Source organism: Hipposideros armiger, unplaced genomic scaffold (assembly GCF_001890085.2).
Source record: "Hipposideros armiger isolate ML-2016 unplaced genomic scaffold, ASM189008v1 scaffold_6, whole genome shotgun sequence".
Classification (NCBI taxonomy): Eukaryota; Metazoa; Chordata; class Mammalia; order Chiroptera; family Hipposideridae; genus Hipposideros; species Hipposideros armiger.
Window position 1 is genome coordinate 4405167 of NW_017731356.1, and position 18037 is coordinate 4423203.

The 18037-nt window shown below is 40.0% G+C and overlaps 1 protein-coding gene across 3 annotated transcripts in view; it reads right to left on the reverse strand.

Annotated features, from left to right (window-relative positions):
• TNFSF18 (TNF superfamily member 18) overlaps positions 1-18037 on the reverse strand; it is a 34402-nt gene that overhangs the window by 2816 nt on the left and 13549 nt on the right. For 2 of the 3 annotated variants that reach the window (XM_019646742.1, XM_019646753.1), the window contains exons 3-4: positions 7256-7432; positions 463-493 (exon numbers count right to left, since the gene is read on the reverse strand). In XM_019646742.1, coding sequence (XP_019502287.1) covers positions 463-493; positions 7256-7414 — 190 coding nt within the window. In that variant the 5' untranslated portion in view covers positions 7415-7432. Of the gene's footprint in view, positions 1-462; positions 494-7255; positions 7433-13148; positions 13177-18037 lie in introns of those variants that run through there. The other variant, XM_019646761.1, reaches the window with a different exon arrangement.

Consider the following 18037-nt stretch of genomic DNA (forward strand, 5'->3'; position numbering starts at 1 on the left):
TAGCCATCCCTTCAACTCTCATTCCTCTTCTGTACATTTAGAAACAAAAATGCCCCTCCCCCCCCCCACACACACACTACTGGATACCAGCGATATGTGGAATGTGAGAAGCACTTTGAGTTTGTCAGAGAGAAAGGTGGTAGAAATCCGAAACATGTGCTTGTTAAAACCCAGAATTAAAAGTAGATTCCTGGCTCTCAGATTCCCAAGCCTGTGAGAGTGCTGTGCCAGAGACGTAACCTTGAACATAAGCCTCATCGAGTGTGGGCTAGTCTGTCTGTCTGACCTCTGAAGCCTCAGCTCCTAGACAGATTGGTTCTTGGCCCATGATAAGCAGCTATAAATAGTAGCTGAAGAAGGAATAACATAAAATCAAGGCTTCCTTAACAGCACTGGAACTTACCGTCTTGCATGAAATACTAAGAAAAGTAAGAAAGGAGGCAGGCAAGACAGGTTACTCACCAAACTTAGCTGCACAGTGTTCATTGCCAGTCTGTAGGGGAAGAAAAAAAAGAAAAAAATGGTCAGGATGATGGACCGTGTCAAAACTTCCTTAATTGATTTACTTAGAGATTCAGATTCATAAAGCAAACTTCTTTTCCTAGCTATAAAAAAAAAATTCTCCCTCCATCCTGTCTTGACTCTCTGCTTCCCTTTATAGGTAGCTGGCTCTGTCCTCTACCTTTCATTACCTGGCTACCATTTTGAGCTTTCTATGCAAAAGTTAAGGTCTCATTCCATCCACGTATTCTCTACCCAAAGGACGGCTATTTGATCTTGAACTCTCTTCCTCCTGGGCTATAGAAATTTTCTATAAACAGTGCTCTCCACACCCCAGTGACTGCACAAGGTGATCCACTGTTATGTGAGAAGAAAATAATACAATTTCTATTTATGTTTTCTTCCTATTCTAAATAATAAGAAATTAAGCTATAGAAATATTTACAACTCATGTTGATAAAGCCCTCCTTATTCAATATTCAGACAATCACATGTCATATACAGTAACTGAGATACCCTGAGGAGACCTCAATTTCAAACTGTTGCAACATACCACAGTTTACATGCTACAAGAAGCCATCAGTGTGGTTAATTTTATAAACACAAGTACTTAAATGCGAAGGGCTTTAGATACTTGTAGTAAGATAAGGTATAACTGCAAAACAATTTTGTACTGTGTAAAGTTTATATGTTTCCTTATGGCAAAGTGCTTAAGAGACTTTTAAACTTAAAGATGTTGCCCATTTTTCTCTTACAGGATTTCTCTGCTCTGCTAGGAATAAATTAAAGGGATGCAAAGGCTAAATCAGTGAGAACAGCTAAGAGATCATTGTAATCCTCTAGGCAGGAAACCATGGTGCCTCTGACCAAGGTCCTAGCAGTGGAGATGGTGATCACTGATTGGAAATGGCACCAGCAGGAGTCCTGACATGGATAGGGCATGAGCAAATGAGAAGACTGACTTCTCAAAATCCAAGATGACTCCAGGATTTGGGGGGCATGAGTAATTGGAAAGACCAAGTTATTAACCATTGAAATGAATAAGACTCAAGAGGAGTAAATTGGGAGGGAAGAAGAAACCATGATTTAATTTTTGGACATGTCAAGTGTGTGAGGCTTACCAGATATCTGCGTAGGACAATCAAGTAGCCATTGGATCTATGGGGATGGAATTTAAGGAGTTCTGAGGATACAAATTTGGAGTCTTCAGCTTCTATGTGATGCTTTAAGGCATGAGGTCATCAAGTCAGTGAGTGTAGGTAGGAAGGAGGTTCAGAGGTCAGGAAATAAAGAAGAACCAGCAAAGGAGGCAAGGAAGGGAAGGCCAGTGAGTCCTAAAGGAAACAAAGAGAGTGTGATATTTGGAAACCAATAGAAGAAAGTATTCCCGGGTTGAGGAGTGATCAACAACGTCAAATGCTATTGATGGGTCAAGTAAGAAGAGGACAGAGAATGGACCGATGGTAGTCACTGGGGTTCTTGACAAAAGTCGTTTCTGTGATGTGATGGGGACAGAAGCTCAACTGGAATGGATTTAAGAGTAAATGAGAACGGAGAAATTGGAGGCGTTTTGCTGTAAGGGAGAACAGAAAAGTTGAGTGGATCCTGGATGGGAATGAGAGGTCAAAGAGATTTTTTTGTTTGTTTTAATGTGAGAGAAATGACAAAATGATTATCTATTGCCATTTGATGGGAATGCTTCGGTAAAGTGGAGAGGAGTTACATGTGAGAGTTAGGAGAGCATTGTTGGGGCAACGTCCTTGAGGAGCTAAGAGGAGGCCAAACCTAGTTCATGGGTGGTGGCCTTAGATAGGTGCATGGACAGTTCATCCATCGTGACAAGAGGGAAATCCAGTATATGTGGACAGAATTGCAAGGGAGAGGTGGATACGGTGGGGAGCTTGGGGTCTTCTTCCCTGCCTGCTGCTATTTGTCACAGAACCTGTAGGCAAGGATAGCAGGTGAGGGAATGAGGAAGAGATATTTGGATGTTTAAAGAGAAGTCAAAGGAATGAAATAGTTTAATAGAGGAGAAGTAATAGAGTGGAAAAATTATAGGTTGTTCACAGAGCAACACTTAAGTCCCAGTTGAAGTTAGTGGTCATAGATCTAAGCTAAGGCCTTTCAATAAACTCTTTTTCCTCAGCCACATTCAACTGTGAAAGACACAGAGCAGCTGGATTTAGTCAGTGTTGAAAATTTTCCAGGATTGAGGTTTTAATATTAGACTATAATAAAGAGAGAGAGAAACAAGTTAAGTGGGTTAATATGTGGTATAGACCATGGAATTTAAGTTGTGTAAGGAAAGAAGAAAAGGTATGAATAGAGTGAGGGACAATATCATTTTAATTTAAACAAAATAAGAACTTTTCACTATTGAATGAAGGATTAAAAATTCCATTTTGATCTACATTTCCTTGTGAGGTAATTTTTCAGATACGGCAGTCAAAACCATGAATCAAGGTAAATTAAAATATAGGCTTCAAATTGTTGTATCACAAAGTGTTCAACTAAGATAAGAAAATGAAAGAAACATATTTATGTTTCTCTACTAAATTACGAAAATATTAGTTTAATTATTTTAGAAATAATATTTTAGAAAAAATATTATTTTAATTATTTTAGAATATTAACATATTCTATAAAATATAATATTTTGGTTAAAACAAAATGTTTTTTGCACTGTGAATAAACTACACTAAGCATATTATTTGATTCACCCTTGTAAACTTCTGTGTATCTTTTCAATATGCATAGTATTAGTACTTGTATATAATTTATAACAGTTAGCATATGTATTGGAATTGGAATCAAAAATATTTTTATTTCAATAGGATGGTACAATCAAAAAGTATGGAAACCACTATTCTAGGGTAAATCACTGGATTCCTATCATTGTTTTGCTCTTGCGATCCTTTCATTCTCATTTTGGGGTTTCTTAGATTTTGAAAGTCAATTTGGTTTCGCCCATGATAGGCATGTGATAAGGAGTCCTTTAACTTCAATTTCCTCATTTACCCAATGAGGAAAATAATAGCACCTAAGCTCACTGAAATTAGCTATGGTTTAAATGAGGTAATTCTTACAAAGGGCTTCGGCCAGGTATTCTATTCGGTCTTGTTCATTAGCTATTAGCTGTAGTGATAATGATACTGATTATAATGAGGAAATGAATAAAACCTGAAACTCCAGCATTCCCAATGTTATACTCATGTTGTAAGCAAGAGAAACAAATGCAATTTATGGTCCTTGCCTCTGAAGACAGCTATCATCTTTCTAGAAAGACATGGTTGCACGCAAGAAGCAATTGAGTAACTGTCTAAATATAAATGAGTACCAAACTATGAGCCACAGATAGTATCTGTGCTATCTACTCTCATGCAGACTGTGGAGAGACCTAAGGCCATAGTCTAATTGCCAGAGACAGAAGTCCCAGATGCCGTGCTGTGGGCTGCTGGAATATCTATGTTGAGCTATGAAACCCACCATTGTGATACTCTGTAATTACTGCCACAAGCGAAAATCTCTCTAATCACAAAAATCATATTTGGCCCTGAGGGATAGTCGCTGGTTGAGGAAGCAAACGTGATAAGCAAGGAATGCCCGTATTAAGTAAGTCTTTTCTAATTTATCTGCACCGTAATGTCATTAATAACAGTGGTGCAAATGGGAATCCCTGCACTCTATGGAGAGCTCACTATGGGTCAGGCCCTGCACTGCCTCATTACTCCTTAGCACAAGTCTATGAAATAAGAATGAGCATGCTCCCTTGCAGATGAAGAAGTGATATGGAGGAATTAAGTAAATAGCCCAAGGTCGTGTATCTGATAAGAGGCCAGGCTGAGATCCAAACAGCCCGCTCCACCTGACTCACCAGGCTCACCCCTATCACTCTCTGGGCAGTTTCTATTTATAATTCTGGCGATGTTTGGAAGGAGTAAATACCACTTATGAAGAAGCATGTGGGACTTTAGTTTGGTTCACTTTTGCTGAGAAGGATCAGTTGATCTTGTCACTCCATTTGGTTTAAGCCAAGATTTATATAGTTGGCTTCCAATGGCCAAAGCTTGCTAATTCTTTCTCCAAACCAACCCTAATTAATCAGAATCTGCTCTGCTTTTAAGTACAAGCACAGGTTTCCCTTTTGGGTGCAGCCTTCATTTCACTGAAACAGGGGACTCTCCTGAGCAACTGGTTTCTTAGGCAACCAAACGTCTGTGAGGTCCTTCTCACTGAGGACCTCATAGCTGTTCTTTTGGTTGAATGTCTTCTGAAAAGGGTGAGGGGGGATTTTTTTTCCTCCCAAGGAAATTTCTGTTGGTCTAGAGCAGCGGTTCTCAACCTTCCTAATGCCGCAACCCCTTAATACAGTTCCTCATGTGGTGGTGACCCCCTACCATAAAATTATTTTCGTTGCTACTCTATAACTGTAATTTTGCTACTGTTATGAATCGCAATGTAAATATCTTTTTGTTTTCCGATGGTCTTAGGCGACCCCTGTGAAAGGGTCGTTCGACCCCTAAAGGGGTCGCGACCCACAGGTTGAGAACTACTGGTCCAGAAGGAGCAGTCTTTCTGTCTAAAGCTTGTGAGTAGTGCCTAGAGAAGCTGCAAAATGGGACTCTGTGTAGAAAATTAGAGTGGAGATGAAAATAACATAAACCCCGAGGTTCATGAGAACATGGAAGCAAGCCCTCCCCCGCCTCCTAACGACTCACCATCCACTAGCCACTCATCCGTCTTTTCCAAAGACACTTATTTGTGTCAGTAGGAAAAGGGAAGTGAAGGCAAGTGGGAAGCGTCCTTGTGTTGTCAGCCAGGCCACTGGCTTTTCCCATAGGGAATGTGCCTCCGTGGCATCCTGTCAGAACAATATCCTGAAAGCCTTTTAAGCGCCCACAAATTCGGAACACGCTCAGGGCCTTTCTTCCAAGGCAGAGCCTTTCATTGAGAAGCTGCCAGCTGTCTGGGAGAGAGTCTGGACTCAGCTCACATATGTGGGGCTGCGCAAGTCCCGTTTTGTCAGTGCCTCTCATAACTAGACTTCCTCTTTCCCTTTGCAAGAGCCGCTGTTGCCTTGGAGAAAGGCACTGCCCTCCTCTTCCATGTACCGGTTCCCCACTGACGCGCAGCAATGGGTGACAGCTGTAACACATCCCACATTCTTGGGCTCATCTGGTCAATGAGACTGGAGGTGGTTTTTAGAAGGAAAAGCACTTCCGAATTGAAGCTATTGCTATCCTCACCCTTCTCCTCCTTCAGCAGCCTAAATACTGGGAACTCCTGAAAATTCTTTTCTTTCTGCTCAGTTTCACTGCTCCAGAAAGTTCAGGCTTCTGCTCAACACATTCCTTGAGAGAGTGGAGACATGGTTAGAAATGTTTCTGTGTGTGTGTGTGTACTATAATATACATACATATACATATATGTATACAGATACATATATGTATATATAGTATATATTATAGTATATATATTATAGTTGTTATATATTATATATGCATTATATATAATGCACATATAATATATCTCCATGTATATACTTATTGAATGCAAATTAATGGGCTACTGTGTAAAAATTGGGCGAAAGCAACTCAATGGAACACCAGCAACTACAGTGTGCTGTTTGCTCCTGCATTTCTTCTCAGTTGCTTTCAAATATCTCAAGAAGTAGGACTGGATCTTGGAAATCTTTGCTGGCTAATCCCCTTAGAAAAATGTTTCTACAGTCCCTGGTTTCATTTCATAGCCCTTTCTTCGATGGTCTTGTACCACTCTGTTCTCCCCAAGGCTCAGCATCTTCAAACATGGCCAGAAACGGGCTCAGTCCTAAACTACATCAAAGATTTCTTATTTTCTTCTTGGTCAGTGCAATGGAGTCAACAGCCAGAAAAACTTCTACTAAGAACCCAATGTATCTCCATTTTCTTCTCTAGACCCACAGCTTGGACTGGAACTCAATGGGAAATTCCTGGAAAGCCTCAGGGGCTTCCCAAGCAGGAATCTTCATCTTTCCTCCAAGAAGCCCTCCCTGATCACCCCAGCCCAAAGTCATTGCCCCCTCTTTGGACTTCTAAAGCAATCAAGTTCTATGCTATCCTTGGATGACTCATTAATCACTATTTTGTAGCTAGAAGGGACATTATCATGAATAAATTCATTCTCCTGCCACCATTTTTTTCAGATGAAGAAACTGAGAACCAGGAAGATGAAATATCTGTCTCAAATTTATACAGCGAGTAATTGGGATACATAGAACCAGAGCCCAGATCTCCTTACTCCTAATTCAGTGCGATTTCCCTCCTCAAAGATGCACTAACCACCTGCCACTTACCTTATTCTGTCTCCTGGTATCTTCTTATATCATTTCTCTCAGTAAGACTATAGGCTTGTGTCCCGTTCCTTGAGAGAAAGCATCCTGTCTTATACCTCTTTATTCCACCAAAAGGGTTTATTTAGCAAAGTTCCAGGAAGAGGAAAAATACTCCATACACATCTGTCAACTGGCTGACTTAATTAAATGATTCTCTCCATCTAAGTCAGTTCTGCCACTAACATTCAGCATTTTCTAATATCTCGCATTTCAAAGCCGTGAGATAAGCCCCTAAAGTCATATGCCACAACAACATTGAAATTATATTTACGTTTCCTGTACTCACATGTCTCACCCAATCAGCTCTGACAATGTCAATAACCAGACTTTAGAAAGACAGGATTAGAATAAATAGCAAGCTGAGGTGCTTTTGTCTCTTACCTTGAATGGGAGAAGAGTGCAGACCAGGGTGCCGAGGGAACAAAGTAATAGGAAGAGAACTATTGTTGAGTAGAAGATCCATGGCTTCCAGGATGTTCTCTGTGCTCCTGGAGGACTTGAGTGGTGGAAAGGCATATTCTCCATGTGTCTCAGACTCATACTCTGCAGGGAGGAAAGCTGTGGAGAGCAGAAATTCACAAGTGATGGGCAATTGATGCATCTAGTCAGTTTTGTAGTATGGTAATCAGCAGTGGGTGTAAGAGGCGGGGTTTTCCTTCTGATTCTGTGTGTTGGATAACGATACTTCTAGGATAAGAAGTGCTGAGTCTCATTTGATCCCAGGCCAAATGCAATGAAAGGAACAGGAGGCTAACAGCCAACACAAACCCAGAGGATTAAAAAAAACAACAGGAGGGAAGTTCAGAAGGAAAAAAATCTTTTCCGAAGCTAGAGGAACTACAGGCTATGCAGTGCAGCATTACAAATTATTTCCAGATAAGAAAATTACTTTTTATAAGAAGAAATAAACCTCAAGACAAAGCCCTATCATGCTTCAGACATTGTGTATGTGTGAGGCTGGGGGTGGGGGGCTAGGCAGGCTATGATGCATGGTTTGGAAAAAATAGTTTCATGAATTTCTAGGATATAAAATATGTTCATTCTGAGATAGCCTGTACAAACACCAAGGGCATTACTAGAATTAGATATAAAATATGTATGTAAATACAACAAGCTCATTTCTCTCATATCTCACTGTTTGAAAACCCTGAAAATTCAATACTGGCATCAAATAGAAATGAAGTTATCCTACAAAAGGATATCTTCTTGCACCCTCCCTCCCTTTCTGAGCTTACACGCTAGTCCCCAAAACTTGAATTTTCTTCCTGGCACCAAAAATGCTGACTTACTACAAAACGGCAGAAGTGCCCTGGTTCTCTGTACCTCAGTCTTTCCGTCTGTTAAATAGGATGCCTACCTTTTTTACAGAATACCAGCATCATGTGCTAGAAAGAACATGGCCTCTTAATGCAGGCTGACTTGAGGTGGGAGCCTGGTGCTGCCCAGCCCTTATCTGCTCAGTGACATCCCAAATGGCACTTAACCTCTCTTTTTCCTACATTGTAAAATGGAGAGAACTTTCATTTCACAAGGCTGTTTTGAGAATGAAATCATTGTCAAAGTCTTGGCTCATAAGAGGTGCTCCATAAGTGTTCATCACTTCTCTTCCCTTCTTAGAGAGGTTGTGAAGACTGACTCGATGATAAAATCTGAGAAAAGAATGATTTTTTTTTACAATGTTTGCCACAGGGTGTAATTCAGCTAAAGTTCATTTAGATAAAAGGAGGTACAGGGAAAGTATTTTGAAGACAATTTTTCAAGCTAACAGAAAATTAGCGAATTTTAAAATTAGAACAAAAGCCTAGAGATTGAACATCCTCATTCATGAAAGAGGAAGCTAAGGATAACCAAGTGGGTGGTCTATTCCACCACTCCTAGATGGGTAATGGTGGAAAGAATGCTGTTTCCTCCATCCTCCCTTAAAACCACACTGCACGCAGCAATATTTCTCATTGAGCTATTAAATTTTAACTGGGTCCTATTTTTCCTCAATCAATAAACAGCCTCTGAAGAAAAGAACCCCAGAGTCACTCAGAAATGTCTCAATACAACGATGTCTTTGGTGCCTTTGTACCAGATGCGTGATGCCGGAATGAGTAGCAGACTGACTCCAGAAGAAGAGTAATGGTTTGTCCCTATAATTCTTGCACTCATGTCATGTCTGAAATGCATACACACAGGCACAGAATTTAAAATCGGCCCCCGAAAAGTTAGACCCTTTCCTCCCTGCTTCTCTAATCGTCTCCTGCCTCCTTTCCAAATTTTAGGTGGAACTCCCTCTGCTTATTCACTTCAGTAAATATTTATTCAAATGAGAAACTGTTCCAAATAAAATCCAGCTCCTCTTTCTGTCCCTAACCAAGGTTAGGCTCTGGTATGTCCTCATTAATTATTTTAACCTTTTGAACATATCTTAAGAAAACTGGCATGCTTATCTCAAGAATGCCTTCCAGGGCTGCAGAAACAGGACCCAGAAATGAAGGCACTTCAGGTTAGAACAAGTGACACTCGCAAAGTCTTTTTCATATTCTGGATAAATGAGTCAGCACTGGTATGTTTTTGGTGGAAGCTATCAGAATTAACATCTCAGATGTGACGTCTCAGGATTTGATGAGCGGTAAATTAGCACCAAACTCCAGGTTTTGTATTTATGGCCTGTTACTGCTTCAGACAGTTGGAACAAGGTTTTTTTTCAATTAAGTCCAACTAGCAAATCCATGTTGAACATTTACCAGTGGCCTACTTCTGTGCTAAGGAAGTACAGAAGTACTTCTGAAGCTTTGGAAGGTATGAAAGAAATTACAGCTGTCAAGGAATTTGCCACCCAACTAGAATAAAACCTTCCATGCAGGGGGACAGATGCCCAAATGAGCACTAGAGGACAGAGCCTCCCAGTACAGAAAGATCTAGATAAGCTGACGTAGTTGAGTAGACAGGTTGGAAATGGATTGCTTGAGAGAACAGAGGGCGTTCTTTCTTGAAAGAGTGGTAAAAGGTAAGGAATAAATATTCAGAAGTAGAAACATCTGTAAATGTTAGAAATTTTAAAAAATCAGTATGAATAATGACAAAACACCAGACTTTTGTATAGTCTAATAGTTTTCATTAAGGAACTATAAAATGAGGAATTTCAAAAAAACTAGCAAAAAAAATGTACTTATTTTGTGACAAATAGATTTGACTTTGGTTTGAAGATACATAGATAAATAGATGATTGATGGGTAAATGATAGATGATAAATAGATTAGATAGATAGATAGATAGATAGATAGATAGATAGATAGATATTGGGTTGTCAGAAAAGTCACGATGTATTCTATGTTTTTCGTTGCAAAAATATGTCATGACTTCTCCGACAACCCAATAGATGATAGATAATAGAAAATACCCAGACAAACATGATATATAAATAAGATTTTAAACTTGGAATTGTATGAAGGGAACAACAGTATTTGTTAAGATTTATAAACATCTACTCTATAGAGTATTGTATATATTTCATTATACATAAATAGATGCATATGTACATCCATGCATACACATATTTATACACATATTTACATATTATGTGTACAATAATCTAACAGATATACAGAGATTTCTCATATCCATCTCCAGATCATTCTCTTCAAGGAACTAATAATAACCCTAATTAGGGGGTCTAGGAAACAGTTTGTATCCAAACTGTGTTTTTCTTCCATGATGTGGAGACCCTCTTCTATGCCCCAAATTGTCTTGTTCTGTGCTGTCTGTTTTGCATGTCCCTGACCAGATTATTTGTTGTTTTCCTGGCTCAAGTACAATAAAGGTAACAAGTCTGATGGACAGTTTCCATGGAGGCCTTCCTGTCCTCACTACCTGCCTTCCCACTAATCTTTGAGAAAGACTGTGTTATGGGATGGTAGGCTCCTATCTGTCTAGCCTTTGTCCTCTATGAGTGGCTCATTGTTGTTGTTGGTGGTGGTGGTGTGTGTGTGTGTGTGTGTGTGTGTGTGTGTGTGTGTGTGTCGTTTCTAGCCAAACCAGCATATGTCAGGTTCCTGGCCGTGGGAGGAGCATCTTAACCACTGTTTGATGGGAATAATTACTTCCTGCTTAGAATCTGAACTGAAAGTAGATTTTCCATTGTGCAATCTAGCCTGACTTTTCCTATTTAAAACCATCAAGCATCACCCTGGAAGCCGTAATGACTGGGCATCGCTGTTAGAGCATACCTTGCCCAATAACATATCTTGCCCAATATCACATAGATCACCAGTCAATCTAATTGAAATAAGAGGGTCTTAATATTCCCAAGACTTAGCATCCCCTCTATCTCCTGGATTTTCTCGGGCAGCCCTAGCAGAGGGGCATCTAGGGGAGGTATTTCCCCTTCACTCTTCTACTTGGTCTCCTCATTTGACAAGCTCCTCTACACCAGCTCCACCAGCGAGCAGCCAGCACATTCACCACCCTCAACACCCAACTGCAACAGCGTTCCTATAGGAACCGATGAGACACTTCCTCTTCTGGTTTTCCATGTTTAGCACTGGCCTCTTGCCATTCAATTTAGATATTCTGGCCCATGGTTAAGTGTATTAGTTTGGACACTGGGAACCTAAATGGGTAAAGAAAGGTTGTGGCTATTCTGTGTTGACTGGCCAAAAATAACTCTCCAGGAAATCCACCAAAAGAAGGGTTTATTCAGGAAAAGAAAAGAAACAAAAGCCATCACAGCAGTGCAGGACTGCAATACCTCCAACCAGCTGGTTGTTCATGTGAAGAAGAATAGCCCCGGTTCCAGGATGGCTATTCTATTTATTAGCATCCCTCCACCAGAAGTTACCACAAAGTTTAACAGGAAGTCAGGGCTAGAGAGTTAAGGGGCCAGCTCCACCCAATGTCCTCCCAGCTCTATGGTTAAACATCTTAAGATGACAGTTTACTTTTATTATTTGTATGAAATGATTCTACAACACAGCAAAGGACATGCTGCTTGCTCTTCCCTTTGTTCATTTAGCAAACATGATTGAATGCCCTCCATGTGCCAAGTGCAATGTTAGGAATTCGAATACGGCTAGACAAGGGTCGGTCCTTATCTTCAAATTTGTTATTGCTTTTTTGGTTTGGTTTGGTTTGGATATTACAAGCAGCTTGGGAAAGAGACAAAGATAGAAGGCAATAGAGAGAGAAATGTGGTAATAGCATGAGAACCAAATACCTGACCTCCCTCAGAATAAGCGGAAGTTTTATAAAGTCTACAATAGAGGTCTGAAGAGAGGTTAGCCAGATGAAAATACCTCCTCATAGCCCATTACCCAAAGCTAGTCAATTACTATTCAGGAAATTCATTACTTTATAATATGCATGTGTTATATATTGATAATTTGCTGCACAGCATGACATATAAATATCTATTATATATACTATATATAGCATAATGTGTAAGATATATTTAATCTGTGTGCATGCACGTGTGTGTATGGTGTGGTCTTTCAGTGTTTCGGGCACTTCATTTGGCAATGGAGGAATCAAGAGGAACAAGGCAGGTCTCTGATCTTAAGGAAACCAAGTTCAGAAATTGCTGGGTCTTTTACATTTGATCCTTCCAAATGCATTGAAAATATGTTTCCATTTCAGATAAGTGTCACTTACATTTTTTTTTACGAGTTTATGTAACTTCCCCAGAGTTACCAGTTAATTCAATTCAGGAGAGACTTGTCAAAGCACCTAGAGTTGCCCAGGCTAAGGACTGGTCTATCCAGTTTGATGACTCTGGCTATGAGTACAGTCGTATGTTCCACTATAAAGAGGAAATCTCTGGCTGGTATGCCAATGGAAAAAACGCTGAGTCATAGACAGCGCCGTGGGACGCTGATTAATGAAATGGTGCCAATTAAAAGTAGCAGGCAGTTTCCATTTGCTAAATAAGGAAACAATATGTATGACTTAACTATGAATCTTATGCTAAGATAAGGCCTAACTATTTGAAGGTTTTCATCGCCCAACAAGCCTACAGGAAATCTCTTTGGCTGAAAGTTCTCTTCACACATACATAGCCTCTCAGATCCTCTCCTGGTCTTTCATCCCACGAATTTCTAGATCTTGTCACTAATTGCAACACCATTGATTGTGACACCACTGAATACTAATTTCAAATGTAAATTATAAAAAAAAGAGAAAATTATAGCATGTAAGCAAGGAAACAATAAGTATTAAAAGCCTGCTCACAGGACACAGAAACTACTTAAGACTCTTGAACTACTACTATTTCTGTCAGTAATTAAATACTTACTTAGAAAGTACTGCAGTGCTAGTTCGAATCCAAGATGGTGACATAGGAGGCTCCTGAACTCACCTCTTCCCATGAACATATTAAATGTACAGCTACACACTAAGCAATTCCTTCTGAAAGAAATCCAGAAACTAGCTGAGTAACTTCTACAAACTGGGTGAAGGAGAGAAAACCCACAGTGAAACTGGTAGGAAACGAACAAAGGAATTACAAAACAACCAGAAAAAATTAACAAAATGGCAATAATAAGTCCATACTTAAAAATAGTTATTTTAAATGTAAATGAACTAAATTCTCCAATCAAAACAATAGACTGGCTGAATGGATTAAAAAATAAGACCCATCTATATGCTGCCCACAAGAGACTCACTTTAGCTTTAAGGTCACACAGAGACTGTGAAGGGATGGGAAAAGATGTTTTATGCAGATGAAAGCCCAAATAAAGCAGGGTGGCTATACTTATATCAGACAAAATACAATTGAAGCCAAAGACGATAATAAGGTCAAAGGGGTCTCTTTATGCAGATGACATGATATTATACATAGAAATCCCTAAAAACTCCATCAAAAAATTATTAAAATATATGAATTCATTAAAGTGGCAGATACAAAATAAATATACAAAAATCAGTTGTGTTTCTTTCAGAGAGAAAAATTAAAACAATTTCATTTATAATTGTATAAAAAATAAAATAGGAATAAATTTAACCAAGGAAATAAAAAATCTGTACATTGCAAACTATAAGACATTGATGAAATAAATTGAAGACACAGATAAATGGAAAAGTATTCCATTCTCATGGATTGGATGTATTAATATTGTTAAAATGTTCATACTACCCAAAGTAATCTATGGATTTAATAATCTCTATTAAAAGTCCGATGGCATTTTTCACTGAAATAAAAAAAAGTCCTAAAATTTGTTTAGAACTACAAAAGACCCCAAATAGCCAATGCAATCTTAAAGAAAAAGAACAAAGTTGCAGGAATCACACTTTCTGATTTCAAACTATTGGGTTGTTGGAAACATCATGACGCATTTTTGCAACGGAAAACATAGAAAAAATATATCATGACTTTTCTGACAACCCAATCCATTACAAAGCTACAATCAACATAGTATGGTGTTGGCATAAAAACAGACACATAGGTTAATGGGACAGAATAGGAAGCCCAGAAATAAGCTTGCACATATATGGCCAACTAATATACAACAAAAGAACCAAGAATATATAGTGGGGAAAAAATAGTCTCTTCAATAAATGATGTTGGAAAAACTGGGCAACTGTATGCAAAACAATGAAACTGGACCCCTATCTTACACCATACACAAAAATTAACTCAAAATGGATTAAAATCTTGAATGTAAGATCTAAAACCATAAAACTCCTAGAAGAAAACAGGTGGTAATCTACTTGACATCAGTCTTGGCCGTGATTTTTTGGATCTGACACCCAAAGCAAATGTAACAAATGTAAAAATAAACAAGCGAGACTACACAAGGCTGAAATCAATATGTCGGCCACTCTGGCCTCTTTTATCTGAAGGCTCTGTGGGAAAATCTGCTAATGGTCTCATTCAGGCCGTTGGCAGAATTCAATTCCCCGCCATCTTCAAGCCAGCAATGGTGGTTCAAACCTGTCTCATGTTTCGAATCTCTCTGACTTCCCCTTTTGTGTCATCTCTCCACACATTGAAAGTTCTGTGCTTTTGAAGGCCTTCGTGATTGCATTGGGTCCACCTGGATAACCCAAGATAATCCCTGTTGTAGGGTGCAAAACCGTAATCACCTCTGCAAAGTCCCTTCGGCCATGTAAGATAACATGTTCATAGGTTCTGGAGATTAGTGCATAGACATCTTTGGGTAGTCCTTCTGCTTGCCACAGGGTGCCAGCTGGCCCTTTGTTGCCTTCTGACACCCGGAAGTCCCTTGGAAAGCGTGGCTGCAGCCTTGCTCCACTCCCAATGGGTTATTTCCAGGGATCCCCCCATACGGGTTCATCTTTCACAACAGCCTTTCGGGGTTGGTGACAACTCCCTGCCTGTTACTCCCCTATGACATGGTTAGGCTCAAATGAAATCAATGTCATATGTGCCCCTCTCTGCAGAGATGGGAGGCAGGAGTGGGACATGAAAGGGAGCCGTGACCTCTGACACACGGGGAACTCCGGGAGAAGGCTTGTCCTCACAGATGCCCTTCTAATATTTTCCCTTGCTGCAAACGACCCCTTTCCCCACCTCTAGCCATTTTGTCACTATAGAAAAAGGGAGACCAGCAAAATTTGGTGGGGTGCCCTCTTTGTGAAATCTGCAACAGGGAGTCTTTCAACTTAGAAATTTACCCTTAGAACATAGCACCCATTTGTGTATTCTTGACTGTGAGCTGTCTCTATAGTAACCACTGCATTAGTCCTCAAGGGCTAAGGCGCTTGAAGTGTAAGAAAATGGATCCTTTTTTTCTATTATCTATACAAATTTAGAATCATGCTTTTCATACCATTACATAGCTTGCTTTTTACACTTATAATAGCATACCTGGCATTCCCTCTAAACAATCTACAAAATAATATTTAATGAATGCATGGTATTCATACAGACTAGACATAGCTTATTGTTGGAAATTTAAAATATATATAGTTTTTAAAATATTTAGGAATATAAAGAGGAGTATATAATAAAGTGCTTTTCTATGGGTGTTTCTTCCTCTCTTTGGTGCTAAACAGTATAAAAACTGTCAACAGGAAGTATTTGGGTAGGTCCGAGGCACTAGGAAAGTTAGTAGGGATTGCAGCCATGTCCTCAAGCTCATGGCCCAGCTCGAAACTGGACATCATGGTTATTCGGGTGTAAGATGGGGGTTTGTTTAGAATAGATACCTGAGCTCTAACTAGAGTCCCTTCTGATACACTGCAAGTCTCTTGAGCTAAGGGACAGACTGCCTAAGCTCTGTTGCTGGGAGGGTCTGGCCATTAAAAGCTACAGCTCTTTGTACTTGAGAAGGGTGCTCAGTGAGCTGCTTCTCCTGGTTTTCTGCTCAGAGGAGCCTCTTCTCCCAAAACAGGCTAATAGGGGTCCTAGCTTATGGCAGGAATATGGCTTTCTGGAAGTACCACTATCAGAGAGGTCAGAGCTCAACAAAAAGCACTGTTTCGTTTTCCCCTTTTGATCTTGTGCTGACCAACTCTTACTATTCTCTAAAATTCAACTAGGCACTGCTACCTAGAGAAACCATGTCCTGACCTTTTCATCTTAGTTAGGTGGCCTCCATTTGCCCCTAAATCTGTGTTATATTTCTCCATATATTATATATATTATATATATATTATAGCACTTAGCACCCCACAGTACAATCATCTGCTTACGTATACATCTTCATTGGAGTGTAGGCCTTTAGAGGTGATATTTTTATCTCTTTACACTGAAAGTCTACCTAAAGTCTGGTTCACAGATAAAGCTCAGTGACTATTGGATGGCTAAGTGAATGGAGGGATGGCTTTACGGACATTAGACCATCACAGAGTCGCGCCCAGACCAGGTTCAGCTCCTAAAGCTTTAGTTTATAAGTATTAGGTTTATCCCATTCTACTCCCACTCATCGGAACCGTTAACACCAGGGCCAATCTCTGCTGAATTTTTTGCTTCACATATTACTCTGTGGCTGTTTTTTCTCCCTGAGCATCATAACACTGATCACGACATGTTTAATTGTGCAGCTAAGACCTGCTGGTCTTATGGCTGGTTGTAATGCTGCAGTCTCTCTCTCTCTCTCCCTCTCTCCCTCTCTCCCTCTCTCCCTCTCCCTCTCTCTTTAGATTCTGACAGCTCAGGGCTTTGAGGTGACATCAGGGAAAGGAAGCAGCCCGGCGTTGGTGTTCATCGGATTGCCTAAAGCCTGTTGTGGTGACTCACACCCTTCTTGTCCAAGCTGGAGGCCCAGTAGTGCCCTGCCCGTGATGTATAATTACTAGCATCACTCTGTAAGTCTTTTCCCTGATGTGTATCAAATGATGCTGTAATGTAAACCCTGCCACAAAACCACATCCTTAAGAAAGAAGTAAATACAGTGAGTAGGCTCTTACCAAGAGGGATGACAGCGATCAGCTTATCTAAAATGGAGTAAGCAGCTGGCATGCCTCCCAGGCAACACTGGAGTGTGTCGTCAGCTTGAAATTGTGGTATTGCTCACTCTTTCCTTTCACTTACCTTGGTGTGTTGTAACCTGGCTCCATAAGGATATTTAGATCTCTGTATGAAGCCACAGGCTTCTGAGGAGCTGGACCTGTGTTTATCTCTCTACCCACAGTACCTCACATAGTGTGGGTGTTCAGTAAATGTGTATGGGAAGAGAGAGTGAATGAGTAAGTGAAAAAAATATATCATTCCTCTTTGAGTCAAATAGTACATAGAATTTGAGTTCTCTCTCCAAGGAGGAATAGGCTTGCCCATGACCTTTCACACCCTCTAGCCTATCTTCCTAATTGACCGAAAACATCCATTGAGGGGGCTGCGGGCCAGGGTTATAAGGTAAGTGCACTCTCTGGCTTTGGATTAGAACAAATTAACTGGCTCCTGCTGTCGTCAGGCGCAACACCTTGATCTCCCTAGAACCACTTCTTTGCTTGTTTCTGCTAATTCTGAATGGGAAGGTATGTAGAGATGAATTAACACGTTTGGATTTCGATAAGAAACATGAAAACATAATACTGTCAAAGTAGAACTTTCTAATGCTCTTAAGAGATAGGATGGGATGCAAAAGGAAGTTCAGAAAATAAAGGTAGTTAAATGGAATTCATTTACTGAAGAAAGGGGAATTCTGGCCTTCAGTTTCTTAGCTACAAAAACATCACTTGATATAAAGGAAAAACTGATGGTTGCTAGTTGGGAGGGGG